Below are 17,129 nucleotides of genomic sequence, written 5' to 3' on the forward strand. Positions count from 1 at the left end.
TTGAGTGATGCTGCGAAAACCCACCGCCAGTCAAACTCTTGAACACGAACAGGTTGTACAGAAAATAATGGATGAGGACACGTCAAATAAAAACAGCATGGGAGATTTCCACATTGTAAAAGAAAGCGTATACGGAGGATAACAACAGTGACTGTAACAACAAGAAATTTCTGATCAAATTACAGTAATAGTAATGTTCTGAGCAGGCAGGACTACGTGTCCAAAACTAAACAAGCAGCACTAGAGGCCTCGATAATCAGGGCATGCAGAGAAGAAAATGGGAAAAACATCACATCTTTCCTTCCAAAAGGTCTAAAGTGCATTGCTAAGTAGACTCAGATGAAACCGTTTTCACTCTTAGCCTGACTTGAAACACCACTTTGACCCAGAAACTGCCATAACTCACAAAAAGTAAACTAAAAAAACTCAAGCAAAAATCAGAGATAAAACTGTGTAGATCACTGCATCATGGTTAACCCAATGAATGTCATTGGTGGACAGAGTAATTAATCACAGCATCAAACATAATAAAACAAAATAATTTTTTTTCTTCTACTTCTTTAGATGGTTTCTGAAAAGTTCTTTGAGACTTTATAAAGACCAGAGTGCTAAATCATATTTAGTTAATTGCATTTGTCACAGGTGGACTCAATTCAAGTAAAGTAGAACTGAGGAACCACAACCCAAGAGATACCTAAACAATATAGAGACTTTCAAATTATGTTGCTTTGGCGAAGAAAAACTACGAGCAAATTAACAGACAATGCAAGTATATTTATTATTAAAATAATATTAAAGTTAAGATGTTTTCCCCCTGACATTCTCAGCTCACCTGACCCATAATAGTTGTGAAGGAAGTCAAAGTGTTGTGTCTTTTAGGTGCAGTATGTGCAGAACTTCACTACAACAAAGGTTACATACATGAACATGGTCAACACGATGAAAATATGCTTTCATAAAATACAATATTTTCTGAATAAAATATTTTATTTTCCAAAAGACGTTGAGTTTATTCGTGGCTTTGGTGTGAGGCTATGAGAATTGTTTGTTTTTTTGTTGTTGTTGTTTTGTTGTTTCAGTAACAGCTTTCAGAAAACTAAAGTTACTTAACATCAATTTCTCACTGAATGTATGACGAATATAACCAGGAGGTGGCGCAGTTGGTACTTTTAAACAGCCCGTGTTAACCCGGTAGTAGAAGAAAGCAGCTGCGGACCTTTAATGGGACAGGAAGTGTGTGTTGATGAAGCGGCGAGACTGTTAGCTCTCATTATGGCGATGGATGTGAAAACTAGAGCAAAACGATACGAGAAGCTGGACTTCCTCGGCGAGGGTCAGGTAGGAAGAGGAACAATGTATCAGTTCAGGCATTACCTCACGGGTTTATTGCTTTTCATGTTGCTTTGTTGTCTTACAAAGGAGCATGATGGCTATCCTTAGCTGGTTGCTAATGTCAACAAAGCCCTGCTGCTGTGTTCAGCCAGAAATTGTGAGCATATGCTGTCCTCCTTTTCCGCTCTGCAGTTCGCCACAGTATACAAAGCCAGGGATAAAGTGACTGACACGATAGTTGCAATTAAAAAGGTACAGTCACACCCTGCACTGTTAAACTTTTACAGTAATTTCAGCTTAATAACAGCAGACATGTTTTCATCCTTCTCTCAGATTAAGGTCGGACACAGAACCGAGGCCAAAGATGGTGAGTTGTGGGCTCCAGTAATCTTCTCCAACACTGGCCTCGTCCTGCAGGTTATTTCACTGCAGGTTTGTTTTTGCAGGTATAAACCGGACAGCTCTCAGGGAGATCAAATTACTCCAGGAGCTGCATCATCCAAACATCATCGGGGTAAAAAAAACAAAAAAAACATTTTGTTTTTAAGTCAGAGTACATGTGTCCAAACATTTGAGGTGTGCTGAGGAATGTTTTTTTTTTTTTTTTGTCTTTAATTTAATATCCTGTAGCTATTGGATGCATTTGGACATAAATCAAACATAAGCTTGGTGTTTGACTTCATGGAAACAGACCTGGAGGTGAGACTTGTCTCATTTTTAATTATTTTGTTGAACCAATTTTATCCTTTTAAATTAATTAAAGACATTTAGAGAAATTGCTTTAATTTTTTTGTTCTTAGCTAGAGGATTATGTTTAATATTTCTGATAATCTACATTGAACATTTAAATAAATTTCTAGTTATTTCAACACAAAATGCATCAAGGTGGAAGGAAACTCTTCCAGTTTTCCACATTTTTTGCAAAGTATTGGACAGTATACCATCATATATTTGCCTTAATTTAAAACAGAAAAGCTGCAATTTATGCTAACTCTACTACACAATTTTGTCCCTGAACAATTTCTGAACAATCTCAGTCTGTCTTCCTCATAACTAAGGACAAAGTGTAAGCAGGCTTATTTCAGCCAGCTGATCAGCAGTGCTCTGAATGAAGAAGGGGTTGCTCTACACTCCACCTAACTAGGAAAAAAACCAGTGTGGGAACACTAAAATGCGAAACAGTTTTGAGACGTGGCACACACAAACCAGAGTGTTTACGTGAAAGAAAATAATTCAAACCATCACGTCTGCGTGTGAAAAAAGTCATTACCCATAAACCTAATAACTGGTTAGTCCAGCCTTAGCAGCAACAACTGCAATCAAGCATTTGCGATGACTTGCTGTGAGTCTTGTGGTGAAGAAATTTAGAATTGGGACCAGATGTTGCAGTGGAGTCACGTCTGTGTTAAAGTTTGTAAAAGAACTTCAAGTTCTATTTTTTACTTTCTCTCTGATAATCATGGAAAAAACACATAAAAGCTTCAGTTATGTGAAGAGCTTTTATGTCTATTTCCTCATCATTGAAAAAATATGGAAACATTGATTGTGAGATCAGCTCACATTTAAGAGTAGCAATTAAACATAAGTGTGATGATAAAGACCACGGGCATGAATACACCTTGGCTTTTTGTGTCTTCAGTCCTCCATTAACCTTTTTTTTTTTTTGTACCGAGGCTCCAGATGGGCGGTGATCACTAATGCATTTAGACTTTAAGTGAGGGGTGCAAGATAAACATGTTTGAAAGCAAATCAATATCGCTCTGGTCTCGGCTCTGGAAATAAATGCTTGCCATTAGCGGCTGGTGGGCAGAAGACGGTGAGGAGAGGGGAGGCTGACGTACGACGCTCCATGTTTTTCACTTAGGCAAATGGACTGTTATTTTTAATTACTGATAACATTATACGACTGGCTAGAATAACAGTCGCTCTGAGAACAGATATGCCTGAGGAGGGTTAGGTTGGTGTAAAGGCAAACTAGAACTGTTCTGTTTTTGGTCCTCAAACTTATTTCCTTCAGGTTTTACTTTGTTTTTATCTCTTTTTTGTTGATCATTCGTCCCGATCCAGCTCTGATTTTGACTTATGGGTCATTTTTATTTGTTGTTCAGGTCATCATCAAAGACACCAGCCTCGTCTTAACTCCAGCCCACATTAAAGCCTATATCCTGATGACGTTACAAGGGTTGGAGTTCATGCACCAACACTGGGTCCTGCACAGAGTAAGAAAGCAGAAACAGGCCTGTCAAAAGCACACGTTTGATCCTGTGTGTATTTACTGTTTTTTTTTATGTTTTCATCTCCAGGATCTGAAGCCCAATAATCTGCTGTTAGACGGGAACGGAGTGTTGAAGTTGGCTGACTTTGGTTTGGCCAAAGCTTTTGGCAGCCCCAACAGAGTGTACACACATCAAGTTGTTACCAGGTCAGAGATGTTGTGCTAACACAAGCTAACAAAGAACAACTACATTTCAGGGATCTGTTTTTGTTTGTTGTTTTTTTCCCTCAGAAAATAGCATGTATTTTATCAACTTAAAAATGTTTTCTGATTTCAAAGATTTCATCTGACCTTGATATTTTGGATAAACACCCAGAAAGGAGCAAATTACAAAGATTGCATTGTGGTTTTTACTGGATATGTAGCATTAATACCCACTTTGTCACTTTGTTGTGTTAGAGTCCCAAATATATTTTTAGTGAAAGAAAGTAGAGCTGGGTACTAATTCTCATCGTAAAAGAAAATGTGGTTTTCTAAACCTTTTATGAAAAACAATGTGGAAGACGTTATGTGCTTATATATTTAGCTCTCTTTGAGTCAATGCAGGTGAAGCTGTGACTTTTCATTCAGGATGTGTCTCTGCCAGCTCCACACATATAAAGACTGAAACTTTTTCAAAAGTGGATGGAGGGCATTCATGAATTTAAAGTCTTATCAGAGATTTTCAGTTGGATTTGGGTCTAGACTTTGACTAGGCCATTCTTTGGCTGAATATTTAGGGTTGTTGTCCTGCTCAAAGGTGAACCTCTGTCTTGTTTCAAGTCATTTTGCATCTTCGATGCCATGTCTAGTCTGATCAGCTCTGATCAGCTTCCCTGCTGAACCAAATTATTCCCCCAGCATGATGCTGCTGCCTCTGTGTTTCACCATAGGGGAGGTGTGTCCAGTTAGATTTGTGGTTTTGGTCTTATCTAGGCAGATTTACTGCTTTCCTCAACTGACGTGACAAATTTCAAGTAGGACTTCTGGGAATACTTTGCTTTTCTCATCAATTCAACCCAAACTTGAAAGTTATGAAATGTAACCTTATTTTATCCTGTCCTTTTCTCTCCCCCAGGTGGTACCGCTCTCCTGAGCTCCTGTTTGGTGCCAGGATGTACGGTGTGGGCGTAGACATGTGGGCTGTGGGATGCATCCTGGCCGAGTTACTGCTTCGGGTAGAGAATCCTCCCTTCACTTAATTTTTTATTTTTTTTATTTTATTTTAAATCCTTATTCTGATTATCTTCTCTGCTGCAGATACCGTTTCTCGCTGGAGACTCGGATCTTGACCAGCTGACTAAAATCTTTGAAGCTCTTGGGACTCCCACAGAAGAGACGTGGCCTGTCCGTATCCGTTCTTTTACATTTTTTTCTTTTATTTGAAGTGTGAGAGCTTCAACATTTGTCTGCCGGATCTCCCTGCAGGGGATGACAAGCCTACCAGATTATGTCTCCTTCAAGATATTTCCTGGCACCCCTCTGGAGCACATATTTAGTGCGGCCGGAGACGATTTACTCGAGCTCCTGCAAGGCCTCTTCACCTTTAACCCATCAACGAGAACAACGGCCACACAGGTAAAGAAAGAATACTCGTGCAAATTAACTCTTCTCACTTGTATACTTGGGGAGGGGGTGCGGGGAGGGATAGTCTTTATAAAAAAGAAAAGCTGTAAAAGTTTTAGAGTATTTTTTTTCTCTCAACTAAAATAACTCTTTCCCCTTTCGCATATAAGGAAATTGATACATTTCAAAATAAAATGTTTTCTTGTTTCTCTCTCCATTTCCTAGAATAAAGCTAACTACTAATGTGATTGATAATAGAAAAAATCAAACAAAAAGAATCCTCCTTACTGGAGATTTTCACTCAATTATGAGTTTATTAATTCATGTCCTTTTTCTTTCCTCGGCAACTCCTCCCTCAAGTCCAGCAGAGCTCTGTCTCCTGCAGCCGTTTAGTTTGTTGGCAGAACTACTTTGCAGGAAACATTTTGTGTAGACCATATAGTTCATGCAGACTGCTTTAACACTTTCAGACTGGATTTGTTTTACTGTGGCTCCTAATCTAAGAGTTTTCTTGGCTCATCTGCCACCAGTGGCTGCCAGGTTTTTCAGTCTGAAAATCCTTTGCTAGTTGTTCATACATCCCCACTTAGTCAGAGCTATTCATTTGTTTTCCAAATTATCTGTGTGTTGCTGTCTTTCCTCTTCTTCTGCAGGCTCTAAAGATGAGGTACTTCAGTAATCGCCCTGGTCCGACTCCTGGTGCCCAGCTTCCCCGACCCAACTGCTCAGTGGAGGCTTTGAGGGAGAAGGAAATAGTTGGACTCAAGAGGAAAACAGACGGCTTGGATACAAGTAAGTAATAACTAACGTAGTCTAGTATTTGCGTTTTTACACCCACAAGCTGGGTTTAAGTTTATTTGCTAAGAAGCTAACAATTTACTTGTGTTTCCTTTTTTTTAAAAGAAACTTTAAGTTTTTTTGGTCAGACCCTAAGACCTAATAAACCCTTGCACTTCTCACGGCCCACACACTGATATAAATCTAATGGACCCTGACACTGGAACTAGCAATTCAGTGGGTGTTGGCTGTAATTACAGCCTCGGTTGGAAATGCAGAATATTCTGAAGCTGAGCATGCACATGAAGTTTAGTGGGAAGGTTTGCTTCAGTAGAGCAGAGTGTTGGTGTTTCTGGGAGGTTCAAAGCTCCAGTGGTTTGGAAAATATCCGGGTTTGACTTCACGCTGTCTTCTGGAGCCTATATTACAGGGAGATGGTCGTAAGACTAATGATACTCTGCAGAGGTTCAGCGTGGTGTTTTCTATATGTAGGAACATTGTGTGGATATGTCGTTTGTGACGTGACAATGTTTGTTTTTTTTCAGCTGTTATGAAGAAGAAGCTCATTTTCTGACCACGTGGAACCCGGTAAATCAGACGAAATCCACCGATTTCTCCCAGGATGCAACAGGAATCTCCTCCGGTAGCAAATAAAACCCCAGATTCGGCCGAGTCTGGCTCAGACGAGACTGGCTTTAGGACTTTTTAGTATTTATACGAGGATCGTGGCCGGAGGTTAGCTCCAGATGTGCGCTGCTGAACTCAAGACGGGCTTTCACTGATAGTTCAGCTTTGGAAGCCCGTTAGAATATTTCTATTTGTTACTTAAGAAAACACAAGTCTTATTCATGTCATGAATGTTGTATTTTTTTATGTATTGAAAATAAAAGGTGTGAATGCATCTCTGACATTTTGCATTCAGTTATCTCCACATGAAACTGTTAGTATTATTTATGAATGCGTACCATGTTGATGATTTATGGGATATTTTGAAGCTTCTTGGCAGTTTTTTTTGTAAAATCAAACTCTTTTTAGAAAATGTTATTGCTGGTATTGTTAATTTGTGAATCATTTAGTCCAGCTTTAATCTGCTCTCCTAAAACTAGCTCCATATACATGCCCCACGTAACATCACATGAGATATAAAGCAAGATTTCTCTTTAGTAGCATTTTTTATTTACACATTTCTATTTTCTGTTTAATTTTAGACAACAGCTGCCTAGATTCACAAAGTTTTAAAGTCCCAGCACAGGATCATCAACTGATTTTCCAAGCAGAGGGATTCGTGTGTTGCAGAAAGTCTTCCTAGTGACGAATGTCTTCATATAGTCAAAATAAAGCGTTGGCTTTTTGTGGCAGCAAACACTGAAGTGTGTGGGAATGAGTCATATGACAGCTTTTGGCAAACGGCAACGCATGGAGCTACGTTGGCAGCTTTATCAGTGTTGGCCATGTCAGGGAGGCTTCACAAGCTGGCAACTTGTGGCAGCTCCAACACGACTCAAAGGAGACGCACAGCAAGGGTGGAAGATACCCTGATGCGCCACAATCCAAACAGACCAAAGGAAAGAAAATTAAAGTTTTCATTTTTCTCTTTATGTTTCTCAAACTGGGAAGTGTTATGTAATGTCAACTTTTTTAAGCTTTATATCATGTCATGATGTTATTCCCTCATCAAAATCACACCTGGAGGAACATTGTTGTGACAGTGTGCTAAAGGCAGAATACCAGAAAGAGCAGGAGCTTTTTTTTTTTTTTAAAGAAACAGAGGCCAATTTCAAGGTGTCAAATTGCTAAGTGACATTTATTTTAGGTCATGTTTCATATGGATGGCATTTTTATAACATTTGAAGGTAATATAGTCACTTGATTGTGGCCCAAAGTACTTGTAAAATACATAATGCCTTCCTTTAATTTAACTGTGTCTGAAACTGAATGCCTTTCTAACTTTTGCCTCAGTTTACAGTTTTTTAATTAATGTTACCAACCCTAAGCTGCTTTTCTGTTAAAAAAGGCTGAAATTGGCATCTTCCCTGATTAATTTCATAGGGTAAGAATAACTGCATAATAATAGAGTTTCATGGGTCAAAAAGGTCACAATATTACCTTCCAGCTAAAAAAAACATCAAACAGAGACTCATTTACGCTAAGAAGACGCAAAGTGACTCCGAGATGTTAAAATGGGTCACCTTCGTGGACAAATTTCTTTTGGGTCGAACAGAATAAGTCCTAAATGAAACACTACGACTATATGACCTCCTTTATGGTGAGTTTGGTGGTCAGCGTGTCAGGCGCAGCGCGGCTTTTGTGGGAGGGGTGTTTGTGGGAGGAGAGACAACGACGAGGAGGAGGAGGAAGAGGAGGAAGGACGGAGGCAGCGGTCAGGGGCATTACTGCAAACACCAGGGAAGAACAGGCGCGTCGCTCCTCGTCTGCGGCGGGTGGTTTCATGTTGAAGAGGAGGAAAACAGCCATCCTTTCTCACCCCAAAGCGGATTTCAGAGATTCTTCGGAGCAGGATGTGTACTCCGTGCTGCGTCTCGCAGGTGAGGAACAATAGACAGGCGGCTGTCTTCTGTTGTCCACCGGGTACAAACGCTACAACCAAGCGGCTGTGGCGTCCAGAGCGTTCAGTCTTGTTTACACTTCGTGTCAGCGTTAATTTCAGCTCGACCTTAGCCACTGAGACTACCTATTTCTTCCCTCTCCTCGTGTCTCGTGGGGAATGTTTGCCCGCCAGTTGCCCCGATTAACTCATAGCATGAAAGAAATGCATAATTCACGCTGTGGGATCCACTCAGGAACGTCACCGTGGGGATGAGGACAAAGCGAGCCGAGGCGAAGCTAGCTGAAACAGCGCTGTAAACGAGCTACTATCAAAACTAGCTGGACTGGAGGACGAACAATAAGGTTTTCAAAACATACTGGTTCTCGACACGCTCCTCTGGAAGCTGGCTATGAGTTATAAACACCTCTTCATTGTGGATTTTAGTTGGTGCATCTTTTCAACCATCTTCCTGTCGACTCCTAAAACTTCACAGGAAGCTGCTTTTATTCTTTTAGGAGTGTAAATCTAGTTAAAGTCGCGTATTCACACTAAAGTGAAGGGGAAGAGACCTAAAGAGAGCGTAGGGAAAATAATAACACTTCTGCGTTTATATTTAGAAATGCACCAATCTCTCCTTTCCTTTCCGATAACAAGTTCCGATTTTCTTTGTGCTTTGACCTTCTCATTTTTGCCAAGGGAGAAGATTACTCACAATGTCTTTGCACGCATTTGTTTATATGATTGCGATAAACTTAGAAAAAGTGTAAGCGGTACATTTTGTACTTGGATGTTTTTGGAAGCTTTATTTTTCTCCACAATTTGATGTTCCGATTGTAGATTGCAGCCTATATTGGTGAAGAGGTCCAATCCTTCACCTTTTTACCTTAAAGTGTATCATTAATTTGTTCTGAAAACAAATTTTGCAAAATATGTTACAATAAGCTGTATGAAATTGATTTACATTTTGTCTGTGATAACTAGACTGTTGGACTAACTTTTTTTTCTGTAGTAAATATGATTGGACATTGAGCAAAAATCCTAGTTGTACTTCTCAACTTAACTAGCTTTATTCTGAATTACATCAATAAAAGTGTGATTATTACTGTTATAGAAGGAGTTGTTTGTATTTAAGTTGTGACAGCTATATTTAAAAAAAGACTGATTACATTTTAAATACTCTTTGTCATTTTTATGGTAATTATTGCCATAAATTCTGAAATTTTAAAATCTATAGCGCCCATCCCTTATTTCTAGGACATGCCAAGACATGTCCAGAGTTCACTGAGATTTAGAGAGGAGAGAACAGGAAGGGAGAACAGATGACAGAGAAGATGCTGCATTATAAATGATTTTCACTTTTAAATGTTGGCAGCCTTTTGGAAATTTCTTTATTTTACAGATTGTTTTAGTAATGTCAGTTATGCTAATAAATAACTGGCTGGAAGCAGCAGGGTAAAACTGAATGCTTCTATTATAGTAAAACTCTTAAAAAGAAATTGAAATCAGCTAAAATAGGGAAGCTTTACAGAACCTTCGATTGGAAATAGGCCACAAAATTCTGATCGGTTTGTCTTTTATTTGAACATAAGATGCTAGTTTCCTCCCTAGTTCTTTTCTGTCATCACAATGTCTCCAATACTCTTTGGGATTTTTAGCATCTCATCTCATCCTCTAAAATCGGCAGCAATCAAGAGCAGGAAAATTTTTTCAATTGGTCAAACGCATTACTGACATGCAGAGTGGGACTGAATAACACTTGAAATATAATAGCCCTCTCAATATAGCATCCAAGTCATCCTCCATGAGAGTGATATTCCAACGATTTGATTGTGCAGCTCTAATTTGTGATTGGATTAAAGTAATTGGAACATGATGCTATCCCTGAATTATGTGAAGGACCCTATAGTATCGGAAACACTTTGTTAAAGGATAAGCAGCGGACTTGTATACCGAGCCTGAGAGTGTTTTCTTTAATGCTTAGTGCCTTTTTTTTTTTTTACAACTACCAGACTGATACTGACCGCAGGGTCACTGCTGCTGCTGCATTGGTCTGGGCAGGAATTTAATTACACATTCACCCCTCATCTAAGGGGGAGCTTACTTCCATTTCCTGTGCCTTTCAAAGAGCCGGGATGATGGAAAAGGGGCAGGATTAGGAGAAAATGAAGGGCAAACAATAAGACCGGTTGAGAGTTACTGCACGGGGAGTGTACTAATCCCTGCCACAGACAGCCCATTTGGTCCGTCACCATCTATTTGTGTACTTCTAATTAACTTTTTTCCTCCATGCGTATGTGCCACACTTGAAGTTTTGAGAGGCCCAGCCTGATGTGTGGTCCGGCAATTTCCGCACTGCCTCCAAGGTTGGAAATCGGAGATGGGCGAATGTTGTTGGATTCGAAGTGAGAGAAGAAGTAATGGTGCAGAAGGAGATCTTTGAAATCTGTCACTGAGTTTAGCAGTCTGTGAAATGTTGGAGCGGCAACAGGACCCATGGATGAGCTTCAGCCGGGTGTCCAAAGTGCTGCGGATGTTGGGAGGCAATGCAGGACACGTCTGTGAGCACTGTAATGCGAAGGTGTGGTAGCCATGGGTGGGTCTCAGTAGTTAGAAGAAAATTAAAGGTTATTCTCTGAGAGTCATATTTTGCTATTCTGCTCCATCCTCCGTTCATCTCACACTCGTAAACAAACAATTATGTATCCATCTTCTTAATCATAGTGTATCATTTTATTTGTATTTTTAGAAAAGTCTAGATCTCATGTTTAATTTTTATGTCAACTGCATCACCTGCTAATGTATTTCTTTTGAATAGAAAACCCCTTTTTTTGGGCCAGTTGCGCCTTCTTACATATGGGAGGTTTTGATCCCTGCTGAAACAAAACAACAGAGCCAACCACCTGCACATACACAGTATAATCGTATAATACATATAATCACATTTTTACAGTAAAAGTCAGAAAATTACTTTTAGCCCTCGTCTGTAAAGGTTTGTACAAAATGTCCTGCTGGTGGTTACGAACTGAGGCATGACGGGCACAAGCCGTGCCATGGGAGTTGGCTCGTTTTGCCTTGAAATGTCCTTAAATAAAACGAGTGTTTTCCACTTTTAAATGGTTGGACGTCTCTTTTGGAGGACAAAACACATTTGCTATTTTTCTGTCATCAAGGTTGGTCAAAAGTAACCAAACCTATTTAATTTAAAGGTCCTTTATCACTAAATCTAACTCTTTAACAAACAAGTGTTTTCATTTAGTTTGCAGCTCTCTTTGAGGAAAGACGGACAGATATTTCAATTAGTTTTTGTGATGTAACAAAATCTGCAGAGTAGTTTTCCTCACCCCATTGTTTTATTGCCGTAGCTTGCAGGATTTACGATTCCCGTCTTAACACGGGTATGACATGCCGTTAGTCTTCAGCTAACTCTCAGGAATTTTTCCTGAAGTCAGCAGCGGCAGGGGTTTGTTTTCCCAGTGGGACATTACTGCCAGTCCTTCATTCCTGCAGTGTCTGTCTACTATCTGATGGCACAAATGATGTCTACGGTACTTTACTTTCCTGTTGGATTTTATGTCTCGCAGTACAAAGAACAACATCAGCCAGAAAAACGTTACCCATGCATCTCTAATTAGCTCTGTGGTGGTGAGTTCACTGGGACAGACCCTGTTCTTTTCCAGTCTGTGTTTTATTTCTTTAGGTTTTGTGTGCACTTTAGTGAGCAAGATCTAAAGTCAGTGATGCAACATGGTGAAATACCAGCTAGCTCTGTCTAATTTGTGGCTTTTCAAGTGGAGGGCTGATAAAAATATTCACTTTGAAGGCGAAACTGGCCTTTGTGTTGGCATAAACACAGCATGACGGTAGGTTTTTCCTGTATCTGTTGATCTCGTATTTTCTCGACTTCCTGTTCTGGTTCAGTCTGTTTCCTTTGTGACAAAGAGTTTCATCTGTGAGGAGTTTCATGATCTTGGCCCTCAGTTATTCCTCTTTACTGTAACTCAATCCTCCCTTTTAGTTCAGCGGTTTCTACTCGCAACAAACTAAAGTTTCCTAGCTGCTGGTTGTATCCAGGGGATCCGTTTGCAAAGAGAGAAGCAAAGATCTCCCTGTGTGTACAGGGAAACAGAGCACTGATACATTTTTGCTGTGTGTATACAGCTGCCTGGATATACAGACAATAGCGGGACTGTCACTCGCCGTATGTGGAGTAATGGAGTCGTATGTTAAAGCTCTTTTTGTCTCGCCTGCGCCAATTTCATTTCACTACTCTGCTGGCTTCCTGCGACTGCCTCCGGCACAAAGCATTGGATGTAATCTGAGAAAATCGGGCGGGTCGGCAGTTTTATCTGAACTTTTGGTCTGGGATGATTCACTGTGACCGTCTTATTACAGATGTTATGAAGTGTTGTCACTTTGAGGCACCATACTTGGTCACATGATGCAGGATAAGTGAGAGTTACTGTTTGTGGTAGTGAAAATATGGCTGCAGGGCTTTGCTGCGTCTGTACTGCTGCTTTTGACAGAGCTCACGTTAGGTGTCAGTCACGTCTTTTCTCTCTGCCATGCTTTTTTTTTTTTCTTTTTTTCTTTTTTCAGGCCCAGTGTGTTTAGGTGAAACTGAACGGTGTTGGCTTTCTGCTCCCACAGGTCTCCGACCTGTATTTAGCAGTATTTTGACACCTCTGCTTGTTAGAGGAACTGCTAGACGGAGAAGCCCCGTACTTAAATCTGGCTGGGATTTTCAGCCTCGCTGTGCGGACAGTGGCTGACCTGAATTTGTGATAGGTCTGTTTGTATTGTGTAAGCGGTTGCTTCTCTGTGGCTACGTGCTGCACAGCCCAACCCTTCTGAGTTTGACTGAGGTTGTGTTGTTGTTTTTTATCACTTTGATTGGCATTAATAAGGCAGTGAAGAGTAGGAGCATTAGTTACTGTACAGACATACAGTCTGCTGTGTCTTGCAAAAACATCCACATTGGTTTCACGTTCTTTCACATCTTAAGCAAATGTGATAGGCCAACATCAAGAAGACTCAAATTTAGTAGAGGGGAAATCTCCTTTGTGTTTCAAATGGCGTTATCGCTTTTTTACGAATCAGTATAATGGGAGCGAGTGGAGAAGAAGGTGAACTGTGGGAAAAAAAGAGAGAAAAACTCAAAGAGATAATAGTTACCATCCTAGCAACGCGACAAGGTCTGATGAAGGGAGTGAAACACAGCAGTAAGATAAGAGAGAAGTAGACCAAAGTTTGTCTACACTGACTGTATTGTAAGATTTTCTGAGAATCTGTCCTTGGTCTGACTGAAGACAGGCGTGGAAAATGCTGTGTGGGGGCCGGGCTTGTGCTGTTCAGGATGAATAGCTGCAGCACCATGACAAACGGCTGGGAGGCTGCTGATCATATTTAAGTTGGGGGTTTGAATTGCAGACAGGCCAACCACCTGTCGTTATACTGGTGAGGGGCACTAGCAGTGAGGGAGGCCAGGGGAGTGGACGGCCTGTGAAGTGGGTAAGGTCCACATGGGTTGCTATGGGTACTCCTTCTGCATCTGGGTGTGGAGGAATTCCTCAAGACTCCCATCTCTCGGATCCCTCTCCCCATTCCCAGAACTGCTCCTCGGTCTGCTCTTTGCCCACCTCACTGTGTGCAATCTGCTGGCGAAACACCCCCCTAGCTAATGAAATCTAAACAATATCAGATCCTAAGTTGTTCTATTTTTTTCTCTGCTTGTATGCAGCCTTTTCTGGTTAATTAATTGCCCATTGAGGGAGACATGCGTCTGCAGCAGAGACTAAAGGCGACAGCTTGCCCTGTTCGGCTGTGTGTATGCAAATGGAAACCAGGAGGCACAAACATCGAATCAAGGCTAAACTTTGTTCATCCTTCCTTTTTCTGTACTCACCTAATCCTGTTCAGGGTCGCTGGTGCCCAGGGTCACCGGTCCAGGTGTTGATGACCTGCAGCTCTTCAGAGACTCAGAACAGATTTCCTTGGCCTTTATTTGACAGAGAATGGACAGGGAAGTGGTTTGTGAGGGAAGATGAAGACATTAGGCAAAGGTCAACTGGTTTTGACTCACACCCGTGACGGTGACATACAGGACTCTGGGCCACATGATCTACGCCTGTGACACCACCATGCCTGGCAGAGAGTTACTTTAACTGTGCTTTTATATGTAAAAGTAATTAAATAGATTCTAAGTTTGCCAGTTTTTCTCTGTTTACGAATTTCTACAGCAGAATAAACCTAACAGTTTAAGGCAGGGGTGTCAAACTCCAGTCCTCAAGGGCCGCTGTCCTGCAGTGTTTGGATGTGCCACAGGTAAAAAACAGTGGAATGAAATGGCTTAATTAACTCCTCCCTGTGTAGATCGGTTCTCCTGAGCCTTGCTAATGACCTAATTATTCTTTTCAGGTGTGGTGCAGCAGAGGCACATCTAAAAGTTGCAGGACAGCGGCCCTTGAGGACTGGAGTTTGACACCCCTGGTTTAAGGGATGCTTCCTTAAAAATGCTCTTATAGTCAATGAGTCCCAAATTAGGTGTCTTTTTTGAGTTTATTTTAGTAAAATAAACACCCTTTTGTTTGGAAATAAAGACAAAGTTCGTATAGTGTCTATTGTGTACATCTGGAGGCTTGTGGAAACGACAGCAGTGAGGATAATGGAGACGACGATGTACAAACTCAGAGTAGCAGTCCTGTGGTGGGCCGAGCAAAGTCGTCAAATTAAATTCTTTTGTCTCCTCCTCTTGCTCTTCTAGTTGGAAAATTATTTGAGTCTTATCTAGTTAAACAGCTGCTTTCATCTTTACCCCGACTAAATCTTTAATCATGACTTTGTTTCCCTCAGTAACGTCATCTACACCGAAAAGTTCTGTCAGCTGAACCTGGCAGTGTTTGCGTGTGCTGCACACAGTGATCAGAAAGAGATCGATATTTTCCTACTTGTTCACAAGTCAGGACTGATTTTGATTCAGTTCTTCTTCATAATGTCTGCTTTTCAAAGGCTTGAGCTCATCTTTCAGACAAGTTTGTTTTTCAAAACCCTTTTGAATCCGACATATAAAATCTTGTCCATAAAATCTTAGTTTTATAAAATCTTGTCGCAGTGTGTAAAATAAATGCTCTCTCACGATGAGCAGCTGAGACAGAGATGCAGTTTCCCCTGCTTTAACAGAGAAAGGAGACAGTTTTGGTTCTGCTTTCAATCGGGAATCTGTAAAGAGAGCCATCAAAAAGACAGCACTCTGCTCTGCTATGAAAAGCCAGAGCTCCAAGCAACCATGCTGGAGCCCGAGGTGATGGATGGGTAAATAGTTGGACAGGCAGCAGGAAGGCTAACAGGGGGATCTCAGGGCTGGTGAAGCAGGAAGCCAGAGATGGAAAGCTTTATTCCAACAATGTGTAAGTTTTGGTATACATTTGTCAGTCAGGTGCTAGAGGTTTTTTATTTAACACATTAATATGTGTTAAAAAAATCTCATGAGGTGTAAAAGAGTGCTTTCCTTTTTAAAAAGAAAAAAAACAAACATACAAACACAGCAAATTCCTGCTCACGGGACAATGTTCTTGTAATGACACACAAAGGCTTATTAAAAGAAAAGATGAAGCAATCACCAGATAAATATAGTGCTGTCTTGGTTATGCTGGAAACCCACAGGAAGTGCTGACCTCCTGCTGCTCTCGAGTCGTGTGTTTCACAACTTTCCTCTTGTGCAGAATCTTTAAGTGACGACAACGTTTGAAATTGCATTGAAACCCCCAGAAAGAGTGAAACATTAAAAATGATCCAAGTTAATCTTTTGTTTTTGTGGTTTTTGAATCATAAGTGGATGAATCAGATAGATGTACAGATGGAGATCACAGGGTTGACCTCTTAGCACTGGGTGAAGTGGCTGCAGAAAAAAAAAATCATAGAGTGCCTTGCTTTCTAAATATAATACAGAGACTTCTTTTATGTAGTTATCCTCCTCCTATGTGACGCCCTGACAGAGGAAACAGTGCAGGCCTCTGTGCTCGACTGGGTTTTCATTCTCCGTAGTGACGTGCAGAAGAGAGGCGGTTTGTCTCTTGTGGCTGAAACCATGAATGACCAATATGAACAGTCACTTGTGGTTGTATTCAAGTCTACTGTTGGGTAGGAAGATGCTATGACTTTGTATTGTTGGATAATTCTCAGGTGTAAGACTGTGAAAGTGCTTAGAAATGTTTCGTATTTTTCCAGGTTGAATAATACGTCAGTGTTTTCAATCAGTTGTTTTAGTTTGACAATAAAATTGGTTGAAAAAACTCAATTCCCTTCTGATGAACCAAAAGTTGGTAAAAACAGCTTTGCGGCGTCGTGGGCAACTTGGACCCTCTTCAGAGTGTCTGCATGGAGACGACTTGTTCATAAGGGCCACTTATAAACGAGATGCACCAATCAGGTGTTTGTGGTAGATTTCCGGTTTTTGACTTTTGAAAAGCCATTATCGGTTTTTGGATGATTAGATTTTTTTTCTTTAAGAGCTTTATTATGAGAATACATAAGAACAGAGTCACTTTTTAAAACTCTTAAAGACAAAATATCTACACAGTTGAGATTTTAAGCTAGCTTTAGCATGTTATTTTAGCGTTTATCATAGCCTGGCCACACACACACACACACACACAC

The 17,129-nt window shown here is 40.6% G+C and overlaps 2 protein-coding genes across 2 annotated transcripts in view; both read left to right on the forward strand.

Annotated features, from left to right (window-relative positions):
• The first annotated feature begins 1,183 nt into the window (after nucleotides 1-1,183).
• Nucleotides 1,184-6,863, forward strand: cdk7 (cyclin-dependent kinase 7). The gene is made up of 12 exons (XM_007559274.2): nucleotides 1,184-1,338; nucleotides 1,525-1,584; nucleotides 1,666-1,699; nucleotides 1,779-1,846; nucleotides 1,963-2,031; nucleotides 3,441-3,551; nucleotides 3,636-3,754; nucleotides 4,665-4,764; nucleotides 4,847-4,933; nucleotides 5,015-5,164; nucleotides 5,806-5,944; nucleotides 6,475-6,863. The coding sequence occupies exons 1-12, from the start codon at nucleotides 1,222-1,224 to the stop codon at nucleotides 6,501-6,503; spliced, it is 1,083 nt and encodes a 360-aa protein (XP_007559336.1). The 5' UTR covers nucleotides 1,184-1,221; the 3' UTR covers nucleotides 6,504-6,863.
• A 1,400-nt stretch (nucleotides 6,864-8,263) lies between these two features.
• Nucleotides 8,264-17,129, forward strand: part of serinc5 (serine incorporator 5) — a 20,229-nt gene continuing 11,363 nt past the window's right edge. Inside the window, exon 1 of the mRNA XM_007559280.2 lies at nucleotides 8,264-8,475. Coding sequence (XP_007559342.1) covers nucleotides 8,449-8,475 — 27 coding nt within the window. The 5' untranslated portion in view covers nucleotides 8,264-8,448. The remainder of the gene's footprint in view (nucleotides 8,476-17,129) is intronic.

The sequence above is a fragment of the Poecilia formosa genome, unplaced genomic scaffold, assembly GCF_000485575.1.
Source record: "Poecilia formosa unplaced genomic scaffold, Poecilia_formosa-5.1.2 Scaffold103, whole genome shotgun sequence".
Taxonomy (NCBI): Eukaryota; Metazoa; Chordata; class Actinopteri; order Cyprinodontiformes; family Poeciliidae; genus Poecilia; species Poecilia formosa.